General features: G+C 45.5%; 1 protein-coding gene across 1 annotated transcript in view; it reads right to left on the bottom strand.

Moving 5' to 3' along the window:
- Positions 1–4,501: 4,501 nt before the first annotated feature.
- The window catches only part of JCAD (junctional cadherin 5 associated), a 40,143-nt gene continuing 17,014 nt past the window's right edge, over positions 4,502–27,630 (bottom strand). Inside the window, exons 3-4 of the mRNA XM_058532713.1 lie at positions 10,440–14,197; positions 4,502–5,318 (exon numbers count right to left, since the gene is read on the bottom strand). Coding sequence (XP_058388696.1) covers positions 5,284–5,318; positions 10,440–14,197 — 3,793 coding nt within the window. The 3' untranslated portion in view covers positions 4,502–5,283. The remainder of the gene's footprint in view (positions 5,319–10,439; positions 14,198–27,630) is intronic.

Genomic DNA, 27,630 nt, shown 5'->3' with positions numbered 1-27,630 from the left:
TGGATTTTACATCCTACAAGCTCCCAGACAAGCATTTTCCATTCCCCGTAAGGTACAGGTCCACCTTCATTTTCCAGGCGTTGCACACCCACAGCGTGCCAGAGGCCTTTTCAGATATGTGACTCTCATCTTCAAGGGGTAAGAGAGGCAGATGGGGAAACAGAAGTCGGGGAAGGCACGGAGCAAGGCCACACGGTCAGTTGATGGAGCCAAAATTGAAACCCAGGCCCCAGAGTGCCCTAGGCCTCTTTCCCTCATGTCAGCCTCTGCGGGAGGCACAGAGCGGAGCTTTAACACCACGGAAATCCTCGGTGGAGACCAAAGGTGCTGGAGCTCCACGGCCACGGGTCCATGCATTACTGACACCATACGAGCTGCGCCCTGCGCAGCCCGCAGCCCTGCAGGACCAGCCTGTACGGCTTCAGGGCAGCTCTTGCACCCAGAGCCAAAGACAACGGACATAGGTACTTTCATGCAAAATCTTTATTTGGAACACGTGTTACTGAGCAGGCTGCCCATCCTGAAATAGCAAGAGTCTTTACACTGTGCAGAGAGATACAAGAGCTCCTGGAGGACATTCACCTGTGCTTTGCTGGTGTTGCTATGCTCTGCCCACCATCACCCCTCATCACCTAAGGTCTCTGGTACTGGCTGATCTGGGGGTGACGGCCTGAAGCCGGCACTCGGCCATTACCAGCTGTGTCTTCTCCTGGGACCCTCTCTACCTGCCTGACGTATTAATGGTGCCCAAAGAAATGACGGGCAGATGCAAAGTTTCTGTGGGGTTTACAGGGCCTTGTCTTCACCAAATTTTAGAAGTTTTTGTTGTTTCTTTTTTGGGGGATGCTTCTGTTTAGCTTTCATGACAGGCCTGAGTGTGAGGCTCGAATTTCAGCTGACCCAGGTGTAGAGTACTTCACTGGCTTGTATAATCTGTAGGTTACTGCTGTCCTCCCCGGCCAGGACATATGGTTTTCATTTCTAATTTCTGCCATATGCTTCTCAAGTTGAACTTGCCTTTGTCTCCCTCTTGCTCCGTGACCGTGAACGTCACACATCTTGGCCCTTCTGCAAGGCCGGGTGAAGGGAGGTGGGAGAGAGAAGGCTGCTCCCTTTGGCTGAGCGGAGCCCACCAGGCCTGGCTTCCACACAGGAAAGCGGAGCATCTTATGGGGAGCACTTGCTCCTCACACCCGCCGAGGCAACGGGACGAACAGCTCGACAATCGGGACTTGCCTTTGGGTTCCAGTTTCAGTCGCTGAGCAGAGGCCACGGAACAAGGACCTCCCTGTCCTCTGTAGTAAACACAACTGTGACGAGGCTCTCCAGCCCCAGCCAGGAATCTGCCAGCTCTCTGCCCGCCTCCCCACACTGCGGGTGAACCCTGTGGCTGTTTCCACGGGCAGTTTGCTAGACTATATCGACCTTTTCTAGAGGCTTCAATCTGAATTATGATCTTAAACACTTTTTTTTTAAGCAAACCACGCAGGCTGGGGACCATTCTTTCTACAATGTTATTTTATAATCTCTCTTCTTAGATTGGTGGGTCCAAGTGGAGCAACCCACACTCTTTGCAAAAGACCTCCCACCACGCAGACTCTTAAAGGTCACTTGGAATGTGTCTCTTAAATCCTGTCCTGAGTAGCAACTCTCCCCCCACAAACAGATGTACAGAATCTGCAGTTAAAAACAAAACGAAAAGAAAATGCAAAAATTCCCCAGGCCTGCAATAGCTGCAGCTTAAGAAACACTCTTGCCCCTCACTCCATCCCTTAAGCTTCACCTCCCTGCACAGAGGGATCTGGCAGAACAATGGTCCAAACAGCAAAATAACTGCCTGCAAGAACTGAGAAGATTGGAAGTGTTTCTCAGCTAGCTATCTATACAGGGAGAACTCTGCTGCACCGGTCACTTTCCAAGAGATGCTAACCTGACAATTGTGTATTATTTAATCATTTTAAACAAACAAACAAAAATACAGCCAAGCACACAAAGATAATCTTTGGGGGCCACAGAAGAAATGGTGGGTTAGTCTTATCTTCCGTCAGGCCTTTCTGCTCAGAGCTGGGGAGGAGCTGTGTCAACAGTGGATCAGCATAACTTTTCCTCACAAGCCCTAACCCAGCTGCTATCAGAGCTGTTGCAGAAAGTGGTAAGGGTCTATCTAGTTTCAGAGTCATTTGAGTTTAAACAGTTGAACTTCCATTGGCAACAACCCTTCACTAATAGTCAAATGGAATAGAAAAAGTTCTCCTTAGAATTTTCACATGAATCACAACCTTAACCTACAATTCTAGTAAGAAAATCAGGATCTCAGACAGTAAATACATTTTTTTAAGGAACTTTTAAAAAAGAAATCCAAATAGTTATGAACAACATGGAAAAGAATCCTGAAGATGAAATCGGGGCTACTGCGTTTTTACAGAGGAATTTTCTGCGGTTTGTAGAAACATAAGATTGACAATGATAATACAGATATTTAGTTTTCAATCATTCAGAAATTTTCTTCAAAGAAAGGTAATTAGAGCTATATTACCATAATTTTTTCCCTTCTCTTGCAAATCAAGAAATACAAATACATTTCATATGTAATTCCTCATATAACTTTTAGTCCAAATAATCAAAATTAGAACTTTTAATTTTATAAGCCCCCAATAAACACCAACAGTAAGTCATATGTATGAGAAAAACAATGACAAACATAAAATATGAAAAGTTTTTTTCTAGCCACACATAATAATAGAGTTGTGTATGTATGAAAAATAGAATTAACAAAAGAATAATTAGCATTAAGTTCAAAACCACTGGGAAAGCTATTTTTGATTAAAGACTGTATTATTTATCTTAGAATATGCAAGTTTAAAAGTCAAATTTTCAAAGTTACCTTCCTCCCTTCCCCGCCAGAAGATTTATATACAGGCTGGAATCCAGAAATTAAGGTTAAAAGTATAACTATTGATAATTTCAACTAAATTCAGAATGGTTTCCAAAAGATATGACACAATAATTTAGAATAAAACAAGAGTATTGTGTTTTGTGATATACATAAGCCACAGAAACTTTTTCTCTTTAGGATCCTTCTCTTTCTCTTGAGAAATAAACTGCAATTTAATTCTTTTAATTAAAAGAAGTCTTTAGATGGAATCAACAAAATTTAAGGGGCAGTCAGAACAGAGTTCGTATATACATATACATGAGTGTGTATATATGCATGTGTCTCTAGGTGGTATGTGTGTAGATATATGTATATGTACATATATGTATACCTCCTTTCACTTGCATTTAAAGAGGGAAGCACACTACACAAAGACCTCCAGGTAGCAGCCCTCATTCAGTTCTACCAGATGACTTGAGTGATTCACCAACTATAACAGAGTAATTGACCTCTTCCCCACTAAAATTTCCTGGGAGAAACAGTTTCAGCCTTTCCTAGCAGAGACATGGCCCCTCTTGTTGTATTGTGAAAACGAGAGCCTACTCTAACCTTTCACAAGAGCCGAGATCTGGAGAGAAGTGACTCTGGGTAACAGGTAAGAACCAAGACGGCAGATAAGTGTATTTGAAAAGATGGTTCAGAATTCCTTAGATTCTGTTTTGTTTATTACAGCCCAAATACATGAAGTTCTTATGAAATAAAATCATATGGTACAGATAAAAACAGGCCGTGAATGTCCAGTCAGAGTCATTTTAGGGCCAAACTGCAGACCACCCAATAGTTCACATTTTAGGAATTTGAAACATCTAAAAATAGATAAGGTGGTTTCTCAAAAAAAAAAAAAAAAAAAAGAGAGAGAGAAAGAAGTAAAGAAGAAAGGAAAGAAATAAAGGGGAGAGAGGTAAAAAAAGACAAGAAACCATTCAGGAAATGCTGGCTAACAAGAATGCCTTATAGAAAGAAGGGACAAATGCATATAAAATGAATACACTTTGTGCAGGTTAATGCAACAGTAAACACAGCAATATAGAGGCCTTGTAATACTTTTGTAATGGCATATATATAATATCTCTAGCACTTTTAAAAAATATGCAGAGACTAATTAAGGATCATTCTAGATAAAAATACATATTTCTTTAAAGGGGCAGGGCAGGAGGATGGAAGTATGGTCTCAGGGCAGATCCCCACAGACATACAAAGATGAAACTACATTTTTTGGTAATTCTAGGGGATACGGCAGTGACAACTGTTGTAAGGATGTTGGCTGGTTTTAAGATGGTTATTTTCAATTACAACCTTACAGCTAACATTTGTAAAAAATATTTGTGAAAAGTTTATTTTATTAACCCTGTAAAATGTCTATATTGACATCTCTAAGATAAAATAAAAGTAGCAGAGTTGTGACTGGGTAAGGGACATACGCTTTAAAGCAAATGTGAACCCTCCTTGGGTTCCTCTCACACAAAAGGATACAGACTCTTAAATAAAATAATACTTCCTTAAAAATCTGCCACCTAACAATTGTTTACATCATAGAAAAATAGCATTTTTGTAAAAAGAAATATACTTTGTTAAAATGATCTATTTTAAACCAGCAATTATTTATCATATAAACATTTTCTAAACATTCACACAGAAAATAAAAATAGATAATACTGAGTGCAAAGCAGACAATGGCATGTTTGCAAACGATCCAAGTATTTCATTGCCAGATAAATAATACTCTTAGTACATTATAGTACAAGTTTTAATTTTTTAGGAACTTAAAAGATATTGCTTTTATTCTCTGATGGCAAGTTACTTATAAGTAAAGTCACTTCCAGCAACAGAAGGCCAAATTCATTAGCGATGGATCATACACATTCATTCACATTTCCCCTAAACTCCAGGTGCGGGAACACGAGGTGATGGCCTATATCCCAAACCCCTTAACGTGAGCCTGGACCACAGGCCGTGAAGATGCCAAGGGGAACTTACAACATTCACAGTCCTTTCAAAATCATTCACGATATCAGCCATGTATAAATTTTCACTTAGAACCAGATTAACACCAAACTATCTACCAGCGTGGCTAAACCCATCATTAAGGAGAGTCTATATGACTCTTTGCTAAATGTGGGTATTAACTCTTCATGCTACAAAAAACAGGTGGTCTTAATGGACTACTGCTTTATTTCCACAGAGCGATTCTGCAGGGATGACAAGCCTCCTGGTGGCAGTGGTGAAGGAGGTAATGCTGCCAGGAGCCGCCAGTTTCCAGCTTACGCACGGGCAAGCTGCGCTGGTGGCTAAACCAGACGCCACTCGAGCAGCAAACGACAGGTGTCCCGTGCTTCACCCACATCTCATCACACCCTCTCCACTCTGCTGGGGTCGTATGAATCTGTAAAAAAGAAAACAAGAAAGTTAGTGATGTATTCAACTGGTCTGTTTTCTGTTTAATCCTCAGAGCATAAACAAATGTGTTTAGGGAGCCAAATCCACAAGTATATGAAAGTTAACTTTTAGACATTTCAACAACCTTGTTTTCACTAAGGAGTGAAGAACTATCATCAAAAGTCTGTTTTAAAGGGACACGTATAATCATTACCTAATCACAGATGGAAAAATATGAGTTGCTTAATATTCTGATGGTCTCTTCCTGCTTTTCATAGCGGAACATAATTCACTTTAGATGCGACGCTTGTAACCCAGCAGTGGTGTGCCCGGCTGATGCTGAGGATTTCTTTTTTCATTTTTGGTAAATTACAACTCTAATGAAAGCTTGCTTTAGGATGCACATCTTTGTAATCAAATGCTGTCCCTGGAAGGCTTGAGGACCCTGAGATCCTGACTGCCTGGCTGGCAATGCGAGGCCTCCTGTCTCTGACCACCACCAGCAGCAGGCAGGCCCAGGCTGGATGCACACCTGTTAGCACCAACCTTCCAGGTCTTCCTACACACGAGTGTGCATGAGTCTGGGCCGCCACACTGGTCCATTCTAGAGCCTACACTGGAAAAGCCCAAACTGGGCCCAGATGACCTGTGTTTCCAAAACGGGACACCATACAAAGGAACAATAGTCCTAAACTGCCATTAGGGCTGCAATTTAGTGATGCTAAATCTGACTACCTCAGGATTCACAGACCTCGGTGCTCCTGTGGTCAGAATTTCCTGCCACAGCAGCTCAGAGGTTTCCTAACTTTTTAAGAGAAAGCACATAAGAAACCTGGAAGGATGGTACAATTTGATAGTTATAAAAACTATTATAAAACAATCTCTTCTCCAGTCCATCTGAACAACTGAGCATTACAAAAGCCATGTAGATTTTGATTTCTCTAGCAGCAAAATGTGTTACCACGTCCTCCTCACACCTCCTCACCTGCGCCACGATAGGTTTACAATACGAGACTACAACTGTGACAACTGAGACAGTGTTCAGGGCACTGTGAGTCAGACGTTATAAACCAGATAGGATGGTCTCCGCATTTAGGAGAGGGAGTCTGCTCCTACTCAAACAGGATTTACTGCACCAAGTGCCCATCTGACTAAAAGCAAGCAGAGTTCACGCGTGTCAGACGCCTTCTCATATTTTACCCCTAACACCACCCAATGTGACAACACAGGATATTAACAGCTAGCGCTACATTTTTGTGCTCAATCAGCCTCATTGCGTGCTGATTTTGAGAGAGAGCCTGTGAGCAAATATCTCTTTTTCTCCACTGAGAATGAGGTGGGTGGTCACTAATGGATGACACTGTGGAAAGCGCACACTTTCGGCTGGTCAGAGGCCTAGAAGAGGTGGAGCATCTATTAAGCCTTAAATTACGCAGACACTGGGCACCTACCAGCTCCTCTCAGGGCCAGGTACACGGAGACACCTCCAAAAACATGCCTGTCCCCCACAGCCCCACTGTTGAAGCTAAGGGCCCAGAGACAGGGAGCTGGGGAAAGAATTCTGTAGAGCAATGGGCTCCTTCTTCAGATCATGGAGAATCTGGGTCCAATAAAAATGTAATGTGAGCCACATATGCTATTTTAAATTTTCTAGTAGCCATGTTAAAAAAAAAAACAAATAAGGGCCGGCCCGGTGGCGCAAGCGGTTGGGTGCGCGCGCTCCGCTGCGGCGGCCCGGGGTTCGCTGGTTCAGATCCCGGGCGCGCACCGACGCACTGCTTTGGCAAGCCATGCTGTGGCGGCGTCCCATATAAAGTGGAGGAAGATGGGCACGGATGTTAGCCCAGGGCCATCTTCCTCTGCAAAAAAAGAGGAGGATTGGCGGGTGTTAGCACAGGGCTGATCTCCTCACCAAAAAAACAAAACAAAAAAAACAAACAAACAAAAAAAAAAACAAATAAAAGGAAACAGGTGAAATTAATTTTAATTATGTATTTTATTTTACCAAATACATCCAAAATATTACCATTTCAGCAGGTAATTAATATAAAAATTATTGAGAAATTTTCGATTTTTTTGTACTGTCTTTGAACTCTGGTGTTTATTTTACACTTATAGCACATCTCAATTTGGACAGGCCACAATTCAAGTGCTCAGAAGCGACATGTGACAAGGGGCTACAACATGGCCAGCACAGGTCTAGAGGACAGACAGGTTCCCCTGAGTACTTGGAATCCTGGTTCCCATGGGCAACAGTTCAGGTGAAGACAACTTACTGAGGCTGCCCTGGTGGGTATTTCATGCATTAACACCCTTGAAAGTTACTGCCCTTGAAGATGTGCTAATGTCTAGCCTTCTAATGGCACTATTGTGCATCATCAACCTTCCCAGATGTCCCCCACTGCAAGCCTGGAGCAGACAGTCTCTCCCCACTCTCCTCTCGTACTTGGATTAGGACAGCATACCACAGAGGTTGATGGGCCCAGCAGGTTTTGAACACTATCAGTGCCGGGAATTACACTTCTGAATTGGGACACAATCCATTCAGTGGAGATAGGATTCTGTCACCTGAATTAGTTTTGAGCTGTTGACTTCCTAGCCAGAGCCCAAAAAGACCACTGAAAAGATGTTAGCTGAAGTGACCATCTTTAATCTGAAATAAAGACACTTTATAATACGATAGGTATTACAACACAACACAGATAATCAAGTTCTGGAGGGGTGTGTGCATGTGTGTGTGTGTGTGTGTGTGTTGGGGGTGTGTTACAGGTAGACACAGTATAATCTCATTTTGAAATTCCAGAACAAAATCTGAATTTAAGTGGGCTGTGAATTTGGGAGCAATGACGTGGTTCTGGCACATGGGGGTGACAGAGGCAGGGGTGGAGTGGGGATGGGGCTGATGATTCTTGTGCTCAAAATGATATATCAGAAGGAAAACAAATCCAAAAGCTTATCATCAACAAAGCAACAAAGATTTAATTTTATTCTAATTTGTGAAGCAACAATGAGTGGAAAAGTTAACATATGTCAAAAGTTTTACTACCTCAATATATGGCCTCTCAAAAGGACTGCCTTTGACTACTGAGGTCCTGTCAACCATCACATGGAAGGCTGACAGAGGTGACCTGAGCCGCAGCGTAAGAGACTGTCTCTAATGGTGTCCTCTATCCAAGCACTTAAGAAGGCCCAAGTTAGCTTCTGTCAATGTAACTCTCTGCCTTCAGATTTTTGGTCATTTTATTGTGTATTAACAAATGCATCAGACGGAGAGGAGAAAAATAAAATTTCTACTTGTTAGTAACTATAGTGAAAAAAATAATAAAGTCACGGGGAGGTATCTTTAATGGCTGGCTAAAATTAAAACTGACATTCTCTAGGTGTTTTCAGATGCCTATCCAACCCCACTCACATGCCAAATGATCAAGCTAAAAATTGAGGGAGTGCTTTATTGGACTAGAAATTTTATGTTATAAAACATTCCCAGAAATACGTGGCCATAGACTGAGACACAGAAATCTTTACAAACTGGTGTTTTATTCTAACAAGATTTGTCTTATTTTAAAATCCTTACAATTCTCAGGAAGAGGCAGGACTGATAAAATCATCCTGATTTTACAGATAAGAAAACTCACTTTTTAACTGGCACTTGAAAGCGAATGGGCATATTTCTAGAGGGAGCAGGGGAGGGAGGAGGAATCGTGCTGAAGCCTAATAAATCCCAACAGCTCAAAAATGGGCCATGGAATACTTTTCCCATCACAATGGCAAAGGCCCCTCATTCTCTTCCTCAGCAAAGACCAAATTTGTCAAACCAGACGATCCAAGTGGGCCCTGACTAATGGATTACTTCAACAACGTATTCTGCATAAGGCACAGAGCAACACTGGCGAACACTCCTAGGAATCACACTGCATTTGTGGGAACATTTAAAGAGTGCCAAGTAGATTTTTTTAACAAAAATTTCTGGATTCTTGTAGCTGAAACAAGTGATCTTTTCCATCTACTTTTAAATCCTTAGATTTCAAAATAGAAAACAGAGAAGTAGGGGCGGGGGCACCACCCTGTTGGGGCAGCACCATAAGGCAGGGCCTGGCTCAGGAGGCCTGGCTGGGGTCTGGGCAGAGCTGTAACACTCGGTCAGGGGCGCAGTTTCTCCTTACTGTGAAGTTCTGGACTAATGATTTAAGTCCCTTCCGGTCTGTGGTTTATTGCGTGGACCACTGATATCTTTGTCAACCACTCTTCTAATCATGTCTAGGATACAGAACGGATAATCCCCAGGCCCTGAACCAGAGACGCTGCGAGTCCCCTGGCCTGCTTGTGTCAGAACAGAGATGGTGGAACTGTGTCTGGGGTCGTCACTGTTCCTGTCAGTGGGAACTGGAAAAGGCTCTGAAGACACGCTCAGGTGAGAGATGGAGAGACACAAAGGCCTGTGGGATGCTGTGGCCAAACCATCTCGCCTGGAATTGAGCGATCACAACTCGGAGGACTTTAAGAAACAGAGTTGGTGGGTGAACTTTTTAGGGGTGGGGTGTTGAGAAAGTGTTAATGTTGTCTCCAAGACCTTTTAAAGTTATTAAATGGTATGGTACTAAAAACATAAACATGGGGGCAATGGATTCTGGAAGGTGAAAATGTTAAGATAGCATCATGGGCTGGTGGTTCATTGAATCAACATGGTCTGTCTTTTCTCATCAGGTTAATAAAGAGCGATGGGGGTCATTTGGGTGAATGCCTATTATGTTAGGAGGAGAGAACAGAGTACAAGTGTCACGGTCTCCTACAGGGTTTATCAAGGGGCCTGCACTACAGGTGGAACACTTCACTAATCTACCTCTATCCTGTCAGGGGCCAAAAGTCATTTATGTAGAAAATGTTATACAGTTGTTTACATAGATCATTTATATAAAGATATAATCATTTAAAATACAAGATCTTGATTTTTAAGAAAAGCTTTGGGATAATTCTTTGTAAAATGAAGAATCTTTTGGTACAATAATTCACAGGGTCAACTTTATTTTTTCTGAATATGCAGATTTTCATTTTTCACTAACCTGGTATTTTTTGTGCTCTAAGGACGCCAAATTAATCCCGAGCACCTGCCCGCCACCTGCCTCCTCACCTGGGCACCGGAAGTCCTCATCCACGTCCTGCTCCCTTTGTGCTGCTGGATGCCCGTTTTCTTCCAGCGAGAGGATGCCCTTGGAGACAGAGAGTGAGGGCCCTGCCTTCCGTGCCAGGTCCCCTGCGTTCAGGGACACCAGGCCTCCTGGCTGTGCCTCCAGGCCCCTCTCGGCCTTCAGTTCCTCGGCCTCCTCCTCACCGCTCCGGGAGCTCAAGAGCCTCATCCGAGACACGGAACTCACCTCCTTCATCCTCATCAAGCGGTCCGGGTCTGCTCTCCTAGGGGGGGAAGCCAGTTTCTCCTGTAAACTTTCAATCACTTTGGAAGTGCTTCTGAGCCTCTTTTCTAAGCCTGCCACGCTTGGGGTCCTTTCTACAAAATGGAACAAGGTGGACCTGAAGGGTGGCTTTGTCCCCACGTCCTTGTGATTGAAGGACTTGAACTCCTGGGGGCCGGGCTGAGGCTCCGGGCCGGGGGCCTTGCTGGGGACGACCCCATCCACAACTGAGTGCTCAGAAGCCCGGGAGGCCCGTCGGGCACTGTCCCTTTCCCCTACAAAAAGGGGACTTTCAGTCCAGCCGCACTTTCTCCTGCCATAAAAGGCGTCAGTGGACACTGGCGGGTCATCTGCTCGTGCTGGACTGGACACGGACTCCTCCCTGGGGGACTCCGGCCTGTGGGTACTCTCATCGGGTGCAAGATGCTGGCCCTGTCTTGTCCTCCTGGTGCTGGGCAGCAGGGACTCCACGGCCACTTCGATGCCTAGGATCCTCGCAGCCCTCGCTTGAAGGGACTCGTTTGGGGGGATTTCTATTGCACTTGCTTCCCGTAAAGACCCATCTAACTCATCAGCCCTCTGTGCCGGGGTCAGCCCCACGGACCTCAAGTCTGGTGCAGAGAGCCCTCGGGGTTTGCTAGCGAGAGACAGCGAGACCACTGGGACCCTCTCCTCCTCACTCTCGGCCTTTGGACGCACAGCTTTGCTCACTTCCACAGAATTTACAACACTGGAGAGCTTCTGACTTTCCTGGGGCTCCCTCAGTTCAGCTGGATCAGATGGGGGCGCTGGTTTTGTGTCACTGAATCTAGAAGATGTTCTTCTTTTCGCAGGACCCGGGCTAACTGCGAGCTTGTTTAGTCTATTCTTGACTTCCTGGCTTCCCTTCTCTGTGATGGAGTTTCCGTCTGCTGACAGCAACGCTCCACCTCTGCGGTCTTCCACCTGCCAGGGGCCCAGGGACTGGGGATGCACACACAGTGGGCCAGGCTTCTGCTCCTCACTCCAGCTCTCAGACTTACTCCTAACTCCTCCCGACCTAAACACAGGGTCCTCTGGCACCAGCCTCCTCGGCGGCTCCTTGACTCTCGTTTCCCAGCTGTCTTCACTGAAGCCGGAACTCTTGGGAATGGAATCGGCACAGCCTTCTTGCCACCGCTCTGCCTCACCGTCCTCGCTGCTGCTCTGACTGCTCTCTTCCTCTTCCTGAAGCTCCTTGTTAAAGCTTTCCAACTGACTGATCAAATCCCAGGGACGGCGGCTAACTGGTTTCAAGAGAAACTGACCAAACGGCTGCTTACTGTTGCAGGGGCCCGTGGTTTCCCCCTTCACCACCTCGCCCCTGGGCGTGGGGCTGGCTCTGCGTCCATGGCCATGCACGCAGGGCTGACTCTGGCCCGCTCCGGGCCGGGGTGCCTGGTTTGTGGACGAGGATGTCCTTGAGAAAGCGCTGTTGCTGGATGGGCTGAGGGACACGTGACCTTTTAGGTGACAAGCATCTGGCCTCTGGTTTTGGTCACTGGAGGTTAATGCCATGAGTACCTGGGCTTCAGAGGCAGGACCAGGGTCTGGAGTTAGCACTGCGTTAGGTGAGTCTCCCAGCTTCTCACCAGGGAGGGGCTGTGGGCTTCTGGATTCTTCGGTGAAACTGGTTTGTGTCTGCTGATCTCTGTACTGGTGCCCTGGCCACAAGCCAGAACCCTTGAGTTCTCTGTGCTTTGTGGGGTGAATGAATCTGAGGTCATTTGTTTGTTTGTCGTCTTCTTGTTCCCCCAGATCTTGTTTTTGGAGCTCTGTTCTCCCAGCCATGCTTCCTGTGAGAGCCTGCAGCTCCAGGTCGGTGGAAGACGTGCTCAGCGGACTTTGTTCCTGTAGAGCTGCGCTCTTATCGAGCCCATTCTTTTTATCAGCACTCTGTTTTAAGTCATTGTTGTTCGTATCTATATCTGGCAGATGGGATTCTGATTTAACTGGGATGGAAACCAAACAAAATATCGTTTCGTTCATTTTTTTCTTTGAACTTTTCTTGGTCTGAATCCCAGTTTCAAACGTTTTGAGCTTGGTCCGGGTGTCGCAGGTACTCTTGCTCTGCGGCTGTGGTGAGGGAACTCGGCCTTCTGTGTGTCCGTGCTGGCTGCCTCTCACGTCAGGCTGCTGTCCTCTCGAGACACAGTGGTCTCTTGCGTCAGGAAAGCCGCCATTTTCTCCATCCCTGGGGAGCTGGCCCCACAGCCACCGGGTGCTGGGATCAGCAAAGAGGGGGCCTCTCCCATTCCCTGGTGGGGGTTTCATGCTGTGTGGATTCAAAACAGCACCACCACGTTGCATGTTTCCACGAGCTGGCTCTGAGGGAGTGACAGGACCGGAGCTGTATGACCTCTCATCAAGCTTTGTTTCTTCACAGAAGCCCTGGGGCTGAGCTAGTTTAATATGTCGGATCCGTGGGTCATCAAAGGGAATGTACAGAACAGAGCCGTCATAAGCAGTGGTGGGCCGGGGCTGTGGAGGGAGTCCTCGGGGAGAGCGTGGGCTCGCGCCATACTCACTTCCGGTCCCAAGGGAGCCAGAAAGAAGCTGACAACTGGCACTGGCCTTCTCGGTTGGATGCTGCTGTTGACGGCGACCGCCACACACAGGCCTGGGTGCTGCATCCTCCACGTAGGGGTTTGAGATGTGCTGGGGCGGCGACCTGTAGGAGGGTGGAGGCACGTACACTGGAGGCTCCAAACCAGAGTCGGGTGCGCAGAGCTCCTGCCTCGGGTCGTTAGTTTTGGTCAAGTAGGAAACACACAGCTCTGTCTGCTGGCTGTCCGCATGGTCGCTGTTTTCCACTCCTCCCCTAGAGTGTTGGTGAGAGTCATAAGATGGAGGCTTGAGGGGTCTCCCAAACTTAGGCCGGGGTAGAGGGACCGAGGAGCCACCCTTCTCAGGGTTCCTGGTAGATTCCAGATTTGGTGCAGAATTTGGAGGATAAAATGGCATTTTAGGAATACTTGGTAAATGTCCATCATTTATCGGAATGGGAATTTCCATGCAACTCAGGCTCTCGGGGCAAAGAACTCTAGGCAACGACTGGGATTTCCCTTTGCTTTGGGAATTCAATACATGTTCTCCTTGCACGAACGGGTACAGATCTTGAAACAATTTCTCCCCATCACCATCAGACATCTGCCTTCCTAATTTCCTTGGCTGGTTCCAGCTTTCGAGGCTTACATTCTGCCACTTGGCAGGAGACGCCATTCTCAGCTCTTCTTCCCAAACTGCCTTCTTCATCACATTCTCTGTCCTTCCTCCAACTTCCCATGGACCCTCCCTCACGTGGGGCAGACTGTGTGCTTGGGCCATTCCTCTGGCCTCCAGGTCTTCTCGGTCCCTTGGCCCTAGCAAGCCACTGACCTCCTGTCCTCTTCTTCTCCAATAGGCGTGATCGTGACTGGTCTGGGGCTGAGAGGACCACGCTGGCACGGGTGGATAAAACCTACAAAACAGAGAGGCACGGATGTCACACCACGGGAGGAAGCTCACAGAAGAAGCATGTGCTTCTCTGCTTCTGTGACTGCTGTTCCAAGTCAAACTTAGGTCAGTACTTTTGAAAAACAGATTTCTAACCACAGCACTTGTCCACTTTAAAGCAAACATGTCCCAGTAATTTTGGCTGGAAGACAGCCATGTGTTCCGCCCAGGAGTGGCAGCAACAGGCTGCCCACAAGAACACTGGGACATTGGCAGTACTTGAGAGATGTCAAGGCCCTTATAACTTTGAAATGTCCAAGGGAACTAGGATAAACCCAAGAGCAGTGTTTCTCAAGCGTGCTCTTGGGCCACCGGGCCTCCATTCCAAGTTCAGTCCAGACCACTGTACAATCTCTGGGAGTGAGTCTAGGAACCTGCTTTTCACAACCCTGCTCTAGAGCAGTGCTTCTTAAGCTTGAGCATGTGCAGAAATCACAAAAGAGTGGCTAAGGCAGACTGCTGGGTCCCACCCCCGTTTCTGATTCTGCAGCTCTAGGTGGGGCTCCATGATATGCATTTCTAACACGTCCCCAGGTGATGCCGATGCTGCTGGTTCCAGCAGCCCACTCCGAGAATCGTCTGTTGGGGGTTGTCAACCCTGCCCACAGTAGAATCTGGAGGGACTTCACAACTCCTGATGCCCAGGCAGTATCCTACCTCCATCATGTGAGAACCATGGAGGTGGGAGGGAGACTAGGCGTCAGCCTTTGTCCAGGTCCCCCGGGTATTCCTAGTGTGCGGCTGGGACAGAATCTCCGCTCTAGCAGAGTTCCCACACTTCACTGATGGTAAAAGTCACATGACCAAGCCTCTTTCTGGGAAAGTTCAGACTCAACAGGCTCGGGTTCAGGTCCAGGCATCAACATTTTTAACAAGCACCAGGGGAGACTTATCTTCAGGAGATGTGGGAAATGCCGCTGGGGCTGACTCTGAGACTGACCAGAGGAAGAGGGGGCCCTGTTCATGCAGGCCCAGTTCCTGCCCTCCGCCAGGCAGGAAATGGTGGTATCAAATGCCAGCCCAGCTCCAGGCTGTTGTTCGCCACCTGGCTGCACAATAGAAGTCCCCTGGAGCCTTTAAAAAATACCAATGCCCAGGGCTCACTCCAAAATATTTGCATCTAAGCAGTCTAGCGAGGAGCCCAATACCAAAAGATTTCAAAATCTCTCAAATGACCCTAGCATGCACCCAGAGTTTGGAATCCCTGCTTTAACGCAGCTGGAGAAAGACTCTGAACACCATTACACTGTGCAGAAATATTAAGCTAGTGCCTGCAAATGACCAGAGATCAGGACTGTAGCACAGAAAAACTATTAACTGGAAGGAAGCTTGGGGCACTCAGCTGTTTTGATTAACTGTGGGCTAAGCAGAAAATGTTTGAACTCTAAAATTGTTGTTTGTTTTTTAAATTATAAGAATAATATATATTCATTGTTGAAAATTTGGAAAAACTTAGAAACGTACAAAAACCAATCTACCCAGAGATGATTATTTTGATATACAGGCACACCTCAGAGACATTGCGAGTTCTGTTCCAGACCACCACACTACCGCAATAAAGCGAATATCGCAATAAAGCCAGTTGCACGAATTGTTTGGTTTCCCAGTGCACAGAAAAGTTACGTTTACACTATACCGTAGTCTATTAAGTGTGCAACAGCATTATATCTAAAGAAGCAATGTACATACCTTAATTAAAAAATGCTTTATTGCTAAAAAATGCTAACTATCGTCTGAGCCTTCAGTGAGTCGTAATCTTTTTGCTGGTGGAGGGTCTTGTAAAAAACACACTATCTGTGAAGCGCAATAAAATGAAGCGTGCCTGTACATCTTCTAGTCTGTGTGTGTGAGGATGTGGATTTCCAAACAGCCCAGTGTTCTACCAGGGATCTGGTTTTATGTGAACGTTTCCCAGCACCTATAGTACAGACAACAGTAGACACTCACACAGTGGTTACTATGTGCTCAGTGAGTATGAAGTGCTTTCTCTACATTAATTCATCTAAGCCTCATCAGCACCCCTCTGAGGTAGGAACTACTGTCGTTCCCATTTTACAGAGGAGGAAACTGAGGCACAGAGGTTATGTAACTTGCTTAACACTAACATTTACTGGGCACTTATGCCGTGTCAGGCACTGTGCAAAGCAAGCCAAATGAATTATTTCATGTAAATTTTACAGCCACCATTATTTCTCCCTTTTATGGATAAGGAAACTGAGGCACAGAAAGGTTAAACCGTTAAACTCGGTTTAACGGTTTAAAGGTTAAACTCTCCCAAGTCACATAGCTTGTAAGTAGTGGGGAAAGAATTCAAACCCAAGAAGTGTGACCCATAAAGCCCATTCAGTTAGCCACTCCATTTTACTTCTTTAATGCAATGAAAAATTCCTCAAGTGCATAATTTTAATGGATCAATAGTATTCTATCATATGTACATGATTTATTTAACCATTGTACCACTGGTGGACATCTATGTAGATTATATTCTAAAATACTTTGAGAAACACTATTGTTCACAAACACTAAGCATCACTCAGGTTATTTAGAATAAATCCTTAGAAAAGGAATTAGTACATCAAGGGTTTTATGTTATCCATATTATCAAACTGACCTGCAATCAACCACTCCAATTTATCCTCCCATCTGTAGTGGGGAGGAGAGCTGGTCTTGCTGAACCTTTCTCATTGCCGGTTATTACAAGTAATTTTTTTTTCCTAACTAGATAAGTGAAAATAATGTCTCATTGGTTTTCATCTGCATTTCTTTGATTACTAGTAAGGTGTATTATTTTTTTATGTACTTAGGTGCCATTAAACCACTTTTTGTGGAACAGAACAACCGCCAGGGACTGGGCTTAAGGACAACCATTCCCAGCACACAGGTAGAGGCTGCTGTTCTGCCTCTACCTGTGTGTAAATAAAATTTATTATTATTATCGTTATTTTAATTATTATTTTGGAATCACTTCTTCGCCTTAAAAAGTGAGGGTAGCTCTTCAAATTCTGCCTCCACCTCCAACCTCTGATCACTTGTTAAGCACCACTTAAAGCAAAGCTGAGTTATGGGTTGAAAAAGTAGAAAATACTTAAAATCAATTTAAGGTAAAGCATTTGCCACTGAGCAGCCTAAATGTTTCTGCATTCACTAGTCATACACGTGCCAGCTGTCTTCACACTGGGCATGTGAGAAGGGCAATGTTGTTGTTGCTTTTATTGTCATCAAAATCATGGTTTGACTATTTAGCTTTGAATGCTTGTTAACAGAGCACTTCTTGGGTCAGGTTGTATATGGATCCATCTCTGCTGGCCTCACGGCACATCTCCCCCCATTTCTGCCCCTCGAGCTGAGCCAGTAAATTGCTGTCCAGAGCTCTGGAAGCCACAGTCCCTTCCCTTAGGAACTCCTCTGTGATCGCCCAGCTGAGAAACACTGTAGAAGATAAATCACTTGGTCCTCAGCACCTTCTGGCCATAGGGTAGACTTAGACTCTATGCAAAGCCCAAGGGCAAGACTTAAAAATTGCAACTTAAGGGGCCGGTACGGTGGTGCAGTGGTTAAGTTCGCGCACTCTGCTTTGGCAGCCTGGGGTTCACAGGTTTGGATCCCGGGTGCAGACCTACACACTGCCTATCAAGCCATTCTGTGGCAGACATCGCATATATAAAGCGGTGGAAGATGGGCACAGACGTTAGCCCAGAGCCAATCTTCCTCAGCAAAAAAAGAGGAGGATTGGTAACAGATGTTAGATCAGGGCTAATCATCCTCACCAAAAAAAAAAAAAAAAAAAGAAGCAACTTAATAAGTTACAATTGTCACAGACCCAATCAAGAGAGAGTAAAATAAATCATTAGGAAGTGTGTGGTCAATGCCCTATATCAGAAAGCATCGGCCTTCTTGCCTGTGTTCTTCAGCTGACGGTGAGTGGGTTCTCTAGACCATAGGCCTTTAATCAGCACCATTCGGGCTTCTTACAGTCTTAGAAACACGTTCCCGGGGTGCCCGGCTTTAGGGAAGAAACCACACTGTGGTTTTGGCTCATTTTCTCAATGGATGTTCTGGTTTCTTAGTAAACATGTGGTGTCCTTAAATGCCAAGAGGTGGCTGAGATCCCAAGGTGCTGTTTGTCTAGGTGTGTGCCATGAGCATCATCAGAAGACAAATAAAGAATGACACAAACAGAACAAGAATACAAACAGTCTGTAACTACCTACAGCAGTAATGTGGTCAGTTTCCTTCCCCACCAAAAATGTTACATTATCACCTTAACTCTGTCAAAACTGCCATAGATAACTAGTCAAAATGGTTAAGCATTCCAGATCAAACTTCTTTCTTTTCCACAATATACCAAAATCCCAATTTAAGGAAAACACGAGTCATCTGGGAAATTTTAAATAATCTATTTAAAAATATAGTCCACATGACATAGAACACTATAAAGCATTTATTTAACAAAAGTCCATCTCGTATCTAGTATGAACCTGGCTCTGACAGGCACAACTGGACCCCACGTGGTGACAGTTCTGGCAAACTGTTCCTTCAGACAGACTGTCAAATGTGGATAGTCTACTGGTTTCCATATAGGATGTCCATTATCAGCTACAAGGTGTGTGACCTCATATGGTTTCAAAGCCAAGAATATACCTCCTAATACCTTTGAGGAAATAAGATGAGGTTAAATTTTTCTTTTTAAAAAATGAGAGATAATTTACATTTTTAAAAAGTTAACAATGGGACATTTCACAAAAACATGCTGAACATATTAATAAAGGGTGGGAAAAAGATAAGGAGAGCAAAGTGGATTGTGATAGCTCAAATAAATTGTGCTGACCAGTTCAATGAGACAGCAGCATCTTTATACAGAATTCCTAAGAGAACAGGACAGAGACAAGACAGAAGTTAATACTTGCTAAGAGCTCTATGCCTTATCCCAGAAAAGAGACACGATGCCAACAAATCAAGTGATAAAAACTTTTTGGAAAATATTTGAAATACGAACATGTGAAAAACAACATGTTTAAAGGAAAATTGACAAACCTATTTGCTGAATACATAAAAGCTAATGATGAAAAAAATTAGGAGACATTTCTGTGAGTTCACATGACTCATTTTCAACCACAATAGAAAATACTGCCTTTCTTTTAAAAAGTAAAAGCCTACTTAGAATAGCAATATTTGAAATGACTTGTAACCACGGTTTCCCACGCTCCAAGATCATCTTCTCAGTGGACTCCAAGGTCCTTAGGAGCTGCACCAACTTGTTACCATCTGGGCACCTACAGCCTCGCTCTGTGCCTGCTCCCTGGTGGGCACAGGACAGACATGTGGTTTAATAAAGATAACTGAGTCACTCACTGCCTGAGTGACTGAACTGGGGGTTCCATGGGAACACAGACATTGTAGTGATCCCCGCCTCCTCCGTGAACGAAATCCTGAACCTGGTCCCAAGGGTGGCCAACAAGTGTAGTCAGTTGCGCTTCCCTGGGGAAGAAGGGGTGGAGGGTGGGAGGCCCCACTAAAGTGGTCCCCAGGTCCAGTGATTGCTTCCGGTTAGCAGCTCTGCCAGCCTAGCAGATGCTGGTGCTGCTGATCGCTTTCCAACTCTGGTGTCACATTCTGGACCAGTGGACAGCTGTAGGACTCTGCTGTGGCTGTTCCTTCAGAAGCCACTCCCTCATCCAGATGGGTGAGCTGTTCTTACCCAGATGCACAATCTGAGTATAAAGGCAGTACGTGTCATTTAGAGAAGCTCACACTGCTCGAAGGAGCATCTCTGTTCTAGATTGGCAGAGGAACTCGGGGCATCTCTTCAGAGCGACTCGGTTCCACCAGCCCCAGCGTGAGCTGTCTGATATGTTTCTGTGATGGGGTCAGCCATCTACCACTGCGGAATTCGCTCTTAATGCTCTTTGGGCCTGGAAGGAAGCCTGCAATTTTGTTTTTCAGCATATTCAATTTTCAGTATATTCAATATACTACACCGTGTAAATAACCCTCTGACACAGAGTAACAAATAGGCTAATTTTGGAAAGGGGAAATATGAAGTCAAGAGAAGATTAAGACTAAGGTATAGAGGTTAGCATAAATTCAACATCAGTCAGAAAAGAAAAAGCTGCTCTGGAAATATAATAGATGAATACCATTATTCAGCAAAGTTCAATCTGAACAAAGAATTCTAAGTGGCAGAATTATAACTAGAAAATACAAAAATGCCTGGTCAGACTGTGAAAGTACTATTATGCCTGCTTTTTACAAATGTCACAATAAATGAATATAAATGATAAATAATATAGATTCAGTTGAAATAAAGTACCAGGTAGACTATTTCAGGAGATTACTTTTTTTGTTACTTTTTAAAACTACACAAATTTAATAATGGGTCTGAAGAGGAAGCATAATAAATTATTAGACTTATAAATGATGCTAAATTTAGACATATGAGCAGGAGGACAGGAAAACAATTCAAAGCACTCAGGGTATCAGTGCACGGTGGCAGCTAAGTGGATTCCCCTTGGAAAAGCACCTGCTACCGTATCCGGATGGAAGCCCAAGTCGTGGGTCCTTCACACAAAGGCTCTGAACGCCCGAGCTTGGGTTCGGGTCCTACAAGCATCAGCTCAGAATGGAAAAGTCACTTTGGAAGCCATCCCCACTGCAGTGCCAACGTGCTCTGCCACAGGACCATAATATTTTAAAACCTGCAACACCAATTGCTCCGCCGTGGTTGCCAGCAGTTTCTGAATCATCTTTGGACTAAGACGTCATAGACTTTTGATTCTGCAAGGTTTAGCAAAGACCTTTTTTAGAAAGACCTAGTAAAGTTCCAACGGACACTTAGGGAACACGCAAGGTAGGTCAGAGCCCCCACCCAGGAGGCCCTGCCTCAGGGAGTGGTGTAGGGGGTCATTGCTTGCTTATTACAAATTAGTAAATGCACAGCTGGTGCTGATGTAAAAGACTAAGCCTTCTCAGAAACTGGTGAAAACTCTAGTAGTGTATCTTCTGAATGTACGTAACAAAATCAGTGACTAGGAAAACCACTCATGGAAAGGGTCCTTCTGAGGTTAAGTCTCCATGCGGACCACTGACAAACACAGGCTTAGAAAAGAAAAAGATGAGAGAAGTAGAAGGGAGTGAAGGAATAAAACTGAAGGAAGAAAGGCATGAGGTCTGCATGGAAGGAGAAGAACGTGGAGAACAGGTAGGTGGGAATTGGTGGGGGGTCACCCAGGGCAGGCTGTTTGCACTGAGTTATCCTCAATGGAGAGAACTAGAACCTCGCACAGTGAACCATCATCCTTAACTACAGCCCTCCTACAACTGCACTTACGAGAGAGAAAGCCTGTCTCACAAACTCCCATCTCTGACTCCCGTCAGTTACATACATTAGACCACTCGCTATACTGAGTAAAAAGGCGGGGACACACCGATGACTGAATTTAAAGGCAAGAAGACACTTCGGAGTCCTCTTTATTCTGGCAGCGGCCACCCCAGAAGCCTGCACACTACCATTCTTATCCATACAGGGATCCCAATGATAGATTACACCGTCCCTCCACATAAAAAATCATCTTGTATACCGTCGTCATGGTATATGTGACGTATACTATATAATCGTCATGATGCTGGGGCATCTGAGAGCCTCTGGAGAAGCCCACCCTCAGGGAGGGTCTCATCAGAGGGGGCAGGAAGCACTGGAGACCACCTGGAGTCGCAGTGTCCGGGAGGTACAGCCCCAGTTAAAGCAGGGGCAATGCCGTCCCTCCCTCCTAGACACGGACCTTTCCCTCTGACTGACCGGTAGCTGCACCTGCACTTACTACAGGTTATTACTCACCTTCTGACGAACTCCACAGCTTTAGGAAGACAGAGTTTAGACGAAGAACAGTGGAATGAGAAGATGGTGCCTGGGGAAGCCTGGTGAACCTGCAGCCAATCCCCAAAGATGGCTCCTGGCAACTTCATAGGACTAAAGGGACCATGGGTGGCTTCAGGCTTCTCACCACACCAACAGGGAGCAGTGTGGCAAGGCCACCAGGAGAGTGTGGGCATCTGCCCTGGGTGCTGGCCGGGCAGCATGGGTTCAAGTGCCAACACACGACTTTATAACTGTATGTCTTCAGCAACACACTTCGCCTCTCTTTGCCTCTGATTCTTCACTTATATTGAGGGGATGGTAATAATTCCTTTATTTTTTAGTTTGTTGGGAGGGATTAATGAGATAATACATTTAAACTGTTTAGCAAAGTGTCTAACATAATAAACTCTTGTTTTTAGCTATTATTACTATTATTAACCCAATTAAAATAAATTCTCAGTGGAGTAGATAATTTTGAAACTCTTTCTCCTTGCATCGTCCAAGGAAGACGGTGCGGGGCACAAAGGAAAGAGGAGAACTGAGTGTTTGTTTTACGTGATGATTATTTTAGTGATGATTATTTTAGATCTGTATTGTTTTTCTCTAAGTTGTAATCAATAGGCCTTCACCATAACAGGAAATAATGACAGAGCTGACGGTCATAACAAGGCTCTGTCCCTCCGGTGACGGCTAGTCTCTAAGGAAGAAGCTACGCCCATTTCCATGATGATGATGTAGAACAAACCAATATTTAGTTTATTACAACAAAGTAGGCAGAGCAAGCTCTGATGCATTGTCTCTCAAACAAATTGAATAGGTAAGGCAGATTATTTCAGTATTTTCTTATTAATAAGGATACATCAGATTTTAACCAAGTTAAAATATCCTCACCGGTGTAGTCCATACATTGCCACTATCAACATGAAAAAAACAACTACCGTAGTTTCTCACTTCCCTTTCACGTTTCTATCATCACCCCTCACTTTCATATATTCATTCATTCATTCAATGGACACTGAGGGAATGTCCTCAGTGCCTTTGACCCTCTGTTCTTTGGAAGCTAAGCTTAGAGCAGTAAAGAGTAGGGGAGGCCATCACCAGGGACGAGTAAGCCAGAGTGCCTGAGGGGCTATAAAGAACCTCTAGTCCACTCTGTAGACAGATGAGCATGCTACGCGCTGGGGAAGCTAACTAAAGCCCTAAGGTCCCACAGCTGGTACGTGTCAGTATGTCAACTAGACTCCTGTCTAGGCTCTTTGTGCTTCGTCTAGAACTCAGAGGTATAATCGTCTCTGAAGTGCAGTGACTGGACCTGATGACCTGCTCAGGTCTTTTTCAGACCCGTGTTTCATGGTCTTACCATCCAGTGTTTCTCACCTGGGTATTTCCCAGCTTGCTACTTAATCCAATTCTCTAGCTAAAGATGAAACTCAACACTAACATTCTCCTCTTGGTGATGACACGGCTGCCAAGCCCTATGAAGTGCCAGGCTGTGCTGCTGCTGAAGTCTTCCCACTAATTCTAGAAGCACTTCCTCATCACCGTTCTTCCAGAGGTCTCAAGTTTAAAGGGTCCAACCTGCTTCTTGTTGGGAGAAACTGGTGATGGTAGAGCAACGTGAGAGCATGTGCAGGAGAGAGGACCAGTATCCAGGCACTTCTGGAAGGTTACATGGCCTATGAGCAAGAACAAAGCACCTCAGAAGAAGGGTTTACAGAAAGACAATGGGGAAAACAGGAGGTCCGAATCTCCACGGGTGTTCATGAGCACTCCAGCTCTAACACTCCATGCTTCTCTGTGAAGAGGTCAGACTAACAAGGCGGAACGCTTAGGATATGAACGAGCAGTTAAAAGACAAATCATGTTTGTGGAAGTATAATTTTGTAAAGAGAAAGAGATACATAGAAACAGATGTTAAACTGGAAGTACTCCTTTTTTGGAAAGCCGTTATAAGAAGGATACGATTTGAGAGAAGTTTAAAAAGGCTCTGAAAATTAACTGTTTACCATATCCAGTAGCACTATCTAGAATGGATGTTTACTGATCAAATATAAACCTCCCAAGATGAGGGCCCCAGACAGCCACATCAGAGACTCTCTTAGCTTGGTAAGTCTCTAATCTGTTATGACCTCCACTGATGACAAGAGATAATTACAAGGTATTCTCATGGTTAACTAACATAAATTTTTACCAGACTTCCTGGGGCTAAGCAGAGAAGAACCTATTATGGTACGACTTTCAGATTCAAACCTCTGCTCTGTTAAGCTATTTTACAGCTTCCTCTGATTATACTATTTCAAAGGAAACACATTAAGGGAACCATGAATGCCTGCTAACAGTCTCTTACATATTTTTATGGTAGCTAAGTATTATTTAGTTATGGCTACTTGCATTTTGAGCATGCAGTTCCCTCCATGTATAGAGAACAGCTAGCTTTTCCCCTTCGTCCACCTCCCCTTTTTCCCCTTAATTACTGTGTGTGTGTGTGTGTGTGTGTGTGTGTGTGTGCTGGCAAGCAAGCTTTGGAACAAGACAGTATGTGCAAAAAAACCTTAGTGCAAACTGATGAACTAAAAGAATACTTCTCATTACAATCTTTAAACACAGATGGAAATATAAGCTTTCAGAGGCTTCCTTTTCGTATTGCCAGAGGAGGACAGAGACACACTCAGTATCTGTTGTTAGCTACATGGCAAAAGTTAGGACACAGTAAAACTCGAGCATTGTTTCATCTCATATAGAGAATGCTGACTGTCTGCAGTTTTACAGACATTCACGTTTTCCAGCTATGACTCTATGAATACTGCAGCAACATGTGACATGGCCTGTGAGGATTTTTTCTGTACCATGTGAGTGACTTTCAAGCAAAACCTGCAGCCGGTTTCATCATCTCAATCTATTAACTGAGACCATTTAGGAGGGGTTTAGCATCTAGAGGAGCTCTCTGAGGAGTAAAGGACTTAAGGGGGAAATGCCAAGTCTTTAGACTTACTAAATGAATGGTCCGTGAAGAGAGAAGAGAACATGTTTTGGGGTGCACAGTCATCCCCACTCCCGGCCTGGGAAGTGCCCTCATCTATAGCCCCTTTACTCACAGCAGGTAAAGCTTAGACATCCACGTCTGGTCTTTCCCACCCCCACCGCATCCAATCTCCCTCTGCCATCCACCCCCCTCCCCACTGCCCCCACTGATCGGAATAGGGTTGACTCACTAACCAAGGCCAAAGCATCCACTGGCTGCCCAAAACTATGGATTCTCTCAAAAATGCCACTTGAAAAACAGGACGGTAGTCATCAGGGGGCTCTGGAGCTAAACTGCCACGCAGAGGCAATAGTAGAACAAAGATCACCAGGAGCCAAAGTCACCAGGAAGCAGCAACCGTCAGTGAAGGGAAGAGCCGGTCAGCAGAGGAGGGAGCGTAAGTGCAGGGAGATGCAGAGACAGGCCACGTGGGACAGAGACCTAAAGAGTCCTCCAGGGGAACAACCCACAACCCAGAGAGACAGCAGCTGGCAGACCCATCCTGGCTCCCAGCTCTCTCCCTCCCACACAGGATGAGGCCTGCTGGCCTTCATTTCCCACCTATGGACAGTCCATGAGACGGCCCATTATATCCTCACAACAACCACCCCCTTTTCATTCAGGTAGGCCCCCGTTTCTTGCACCCACAGAATCTAGAAAGCAGGGAAACTTTACCACCAGAGACTATTCGGCCTACTGGGAGTTTTGCTGAGTCTCTGATGGTCATTTCCTCCTCCCTCCCTGCTCACCCCCAGAGACAGCATGTACGGAAGGGAAGCCATCAACATTTCTACCTTGACTGCCCAGCACAGAAAGCCAACACTCTTCCTCCTCACAACAGAACTTTCCCCATGAGCCTCACACAGCCCTCTCACTGCAAAAGTGGCTCCACTTCCCATCCCAGTATAGCCCAGCGACCTGAAATACCCAGCACTTACACAATGCCTTGGTATGTAAGTACTAGGTTTGATCCAATTTATTTTAAAAATCTTTCTGGGTGTTTAATAAATGCAAAATTCTTTAACAGGAATTAGCAACATCAGAGATGGATTAGAAATGGTGTCAGCCTTCAGGAAGCTGGCAATCTTGGGGACCAGGAGAACGTGTTGGAAGAACACATGGGAGAGAGTAATTTCAACTGGAGGAATCTGAAGAAGTCAAACTATTAAGGCAGGGTTTCCAGAGACAGATGGGAGGCGAGTTTCTGGGTGCTTCCAGGCAGGGCTTAGCCAGTGGGAAGCACATGGTGGCCCCATGTGGCTGGCACCCTAGGAACAGGAGAAACCTCAAGAAAGGCAGGTGGGGCTCAGAGGAGAAGGCCTGCAGGGCCCACTAAAGAGCTGGGGGTTGACAACACAGGCCAGGGGGCCAAGGAAGTCCCCTGAGCAGGGAGTCACACAACCAGGCTTCAGGGTCCATCTTCTGTGCTTTAAATCTCCTAAAGTTACCAGCCCTGAGACAGACACTGCAACAAGTTGAATGTAGCTTTGGAAAACAATTAGCCTCTTATCATGAATTTGGATAAACTGCGTACAAACGAGAATTGTCTCCACCACTTGAGCAAGTTCACTCGGTCCTTCACCTCTCCTCACAACAGAACTGTCCTTCTCTGGCCATCCTGGGTGCTCAATATCATTGACCTAACAATAGTGAAAAGCAAAGCACAGCCTCTTCGGCAAGTTAGGAAATGTCTCTTGCATGTTTGGAAATCTGCTCAAGGCTCCATATCTGTGCTGCCTTTTTTTTTTTTTAAAGTTTTACCAGATATAACCAGCTCTTATATAAGAGACTCTGTTCTAAGCCGATGTTAATTATCAGAGGGAAAGAAATAAGTCCTGATCATTGTCACCACACCCCAGATAATGGACAATACTCCCTTCCATTTATGCAGCCCTTGAGAATGTACAAAAGCAGCAGCCTTATGTGCACACACCTAATTTAGGTTTGACAGGATGCACTCCTCATGCAGTTCCAGACAGGAAAGGGATGCAGCTGTGCCCGAGAGCTGTTACACATCCATGCCTGCCACAGGGAGGGGGGAGGACAAGGGAGTAGGAAGGGACAGTCCTGCACAGGGCAAACGTGAACGGTGCACACAGAATAGAGCGCCCCTTTCAAACTGGGACAGGCCTCACACGGGAGAGTTGGGCCAGGCCTGGTGCAGCTGCAGGAGGCAGCTACCAGCCAGCCTAGCAGCCTAGGACCTGTGGCCTGGGTCAGGCTTCCCCCCACTGCAGTGTCCGGCGGCCCTTGCCAAGTCACCGACATTCTCTAGGCTTCACGTTCTTCGGCTATACGATAACGACACTGCCAATATGCCTGCGTCTCCGCCACCTTGCCAAAACTAAACAAACTAACCTCCTTTAGGCCCCTGCGGCCTTCCAAACTACTTTGACTGCCATCTTCGCCAGGGAGACTGGCCTGTGGCGTGGGGACACACTCTAGGGCGGAACTCAACCCACCCGAGACACTGCAGGAAGAGGGGCCCTTGTGACTCCTCCCAGTCATCCTGATGGCTTGG

Source organism: Diceros bicornis, chromosome 36 (genome assembly GCF_020826845.1).
Source record: "Diceros bicornis minor isolate mBicDic1 chromosome 36, mDicBic1.mat.cur, whole genome shotgun sequence".
Taxonomy (NCBI): domain Eukaryota; kingdom Metazoa; phylum Chordata; class Mammalia; order Perissodactyla; family Rhinocerotidae; genus Diceros; species Diceros bicornis.
The sequence above is the reverse complement of the archived record's forward strand: the minus strand, read 5'-3'. Positions and strand labels throughout refer to the sequence as shown.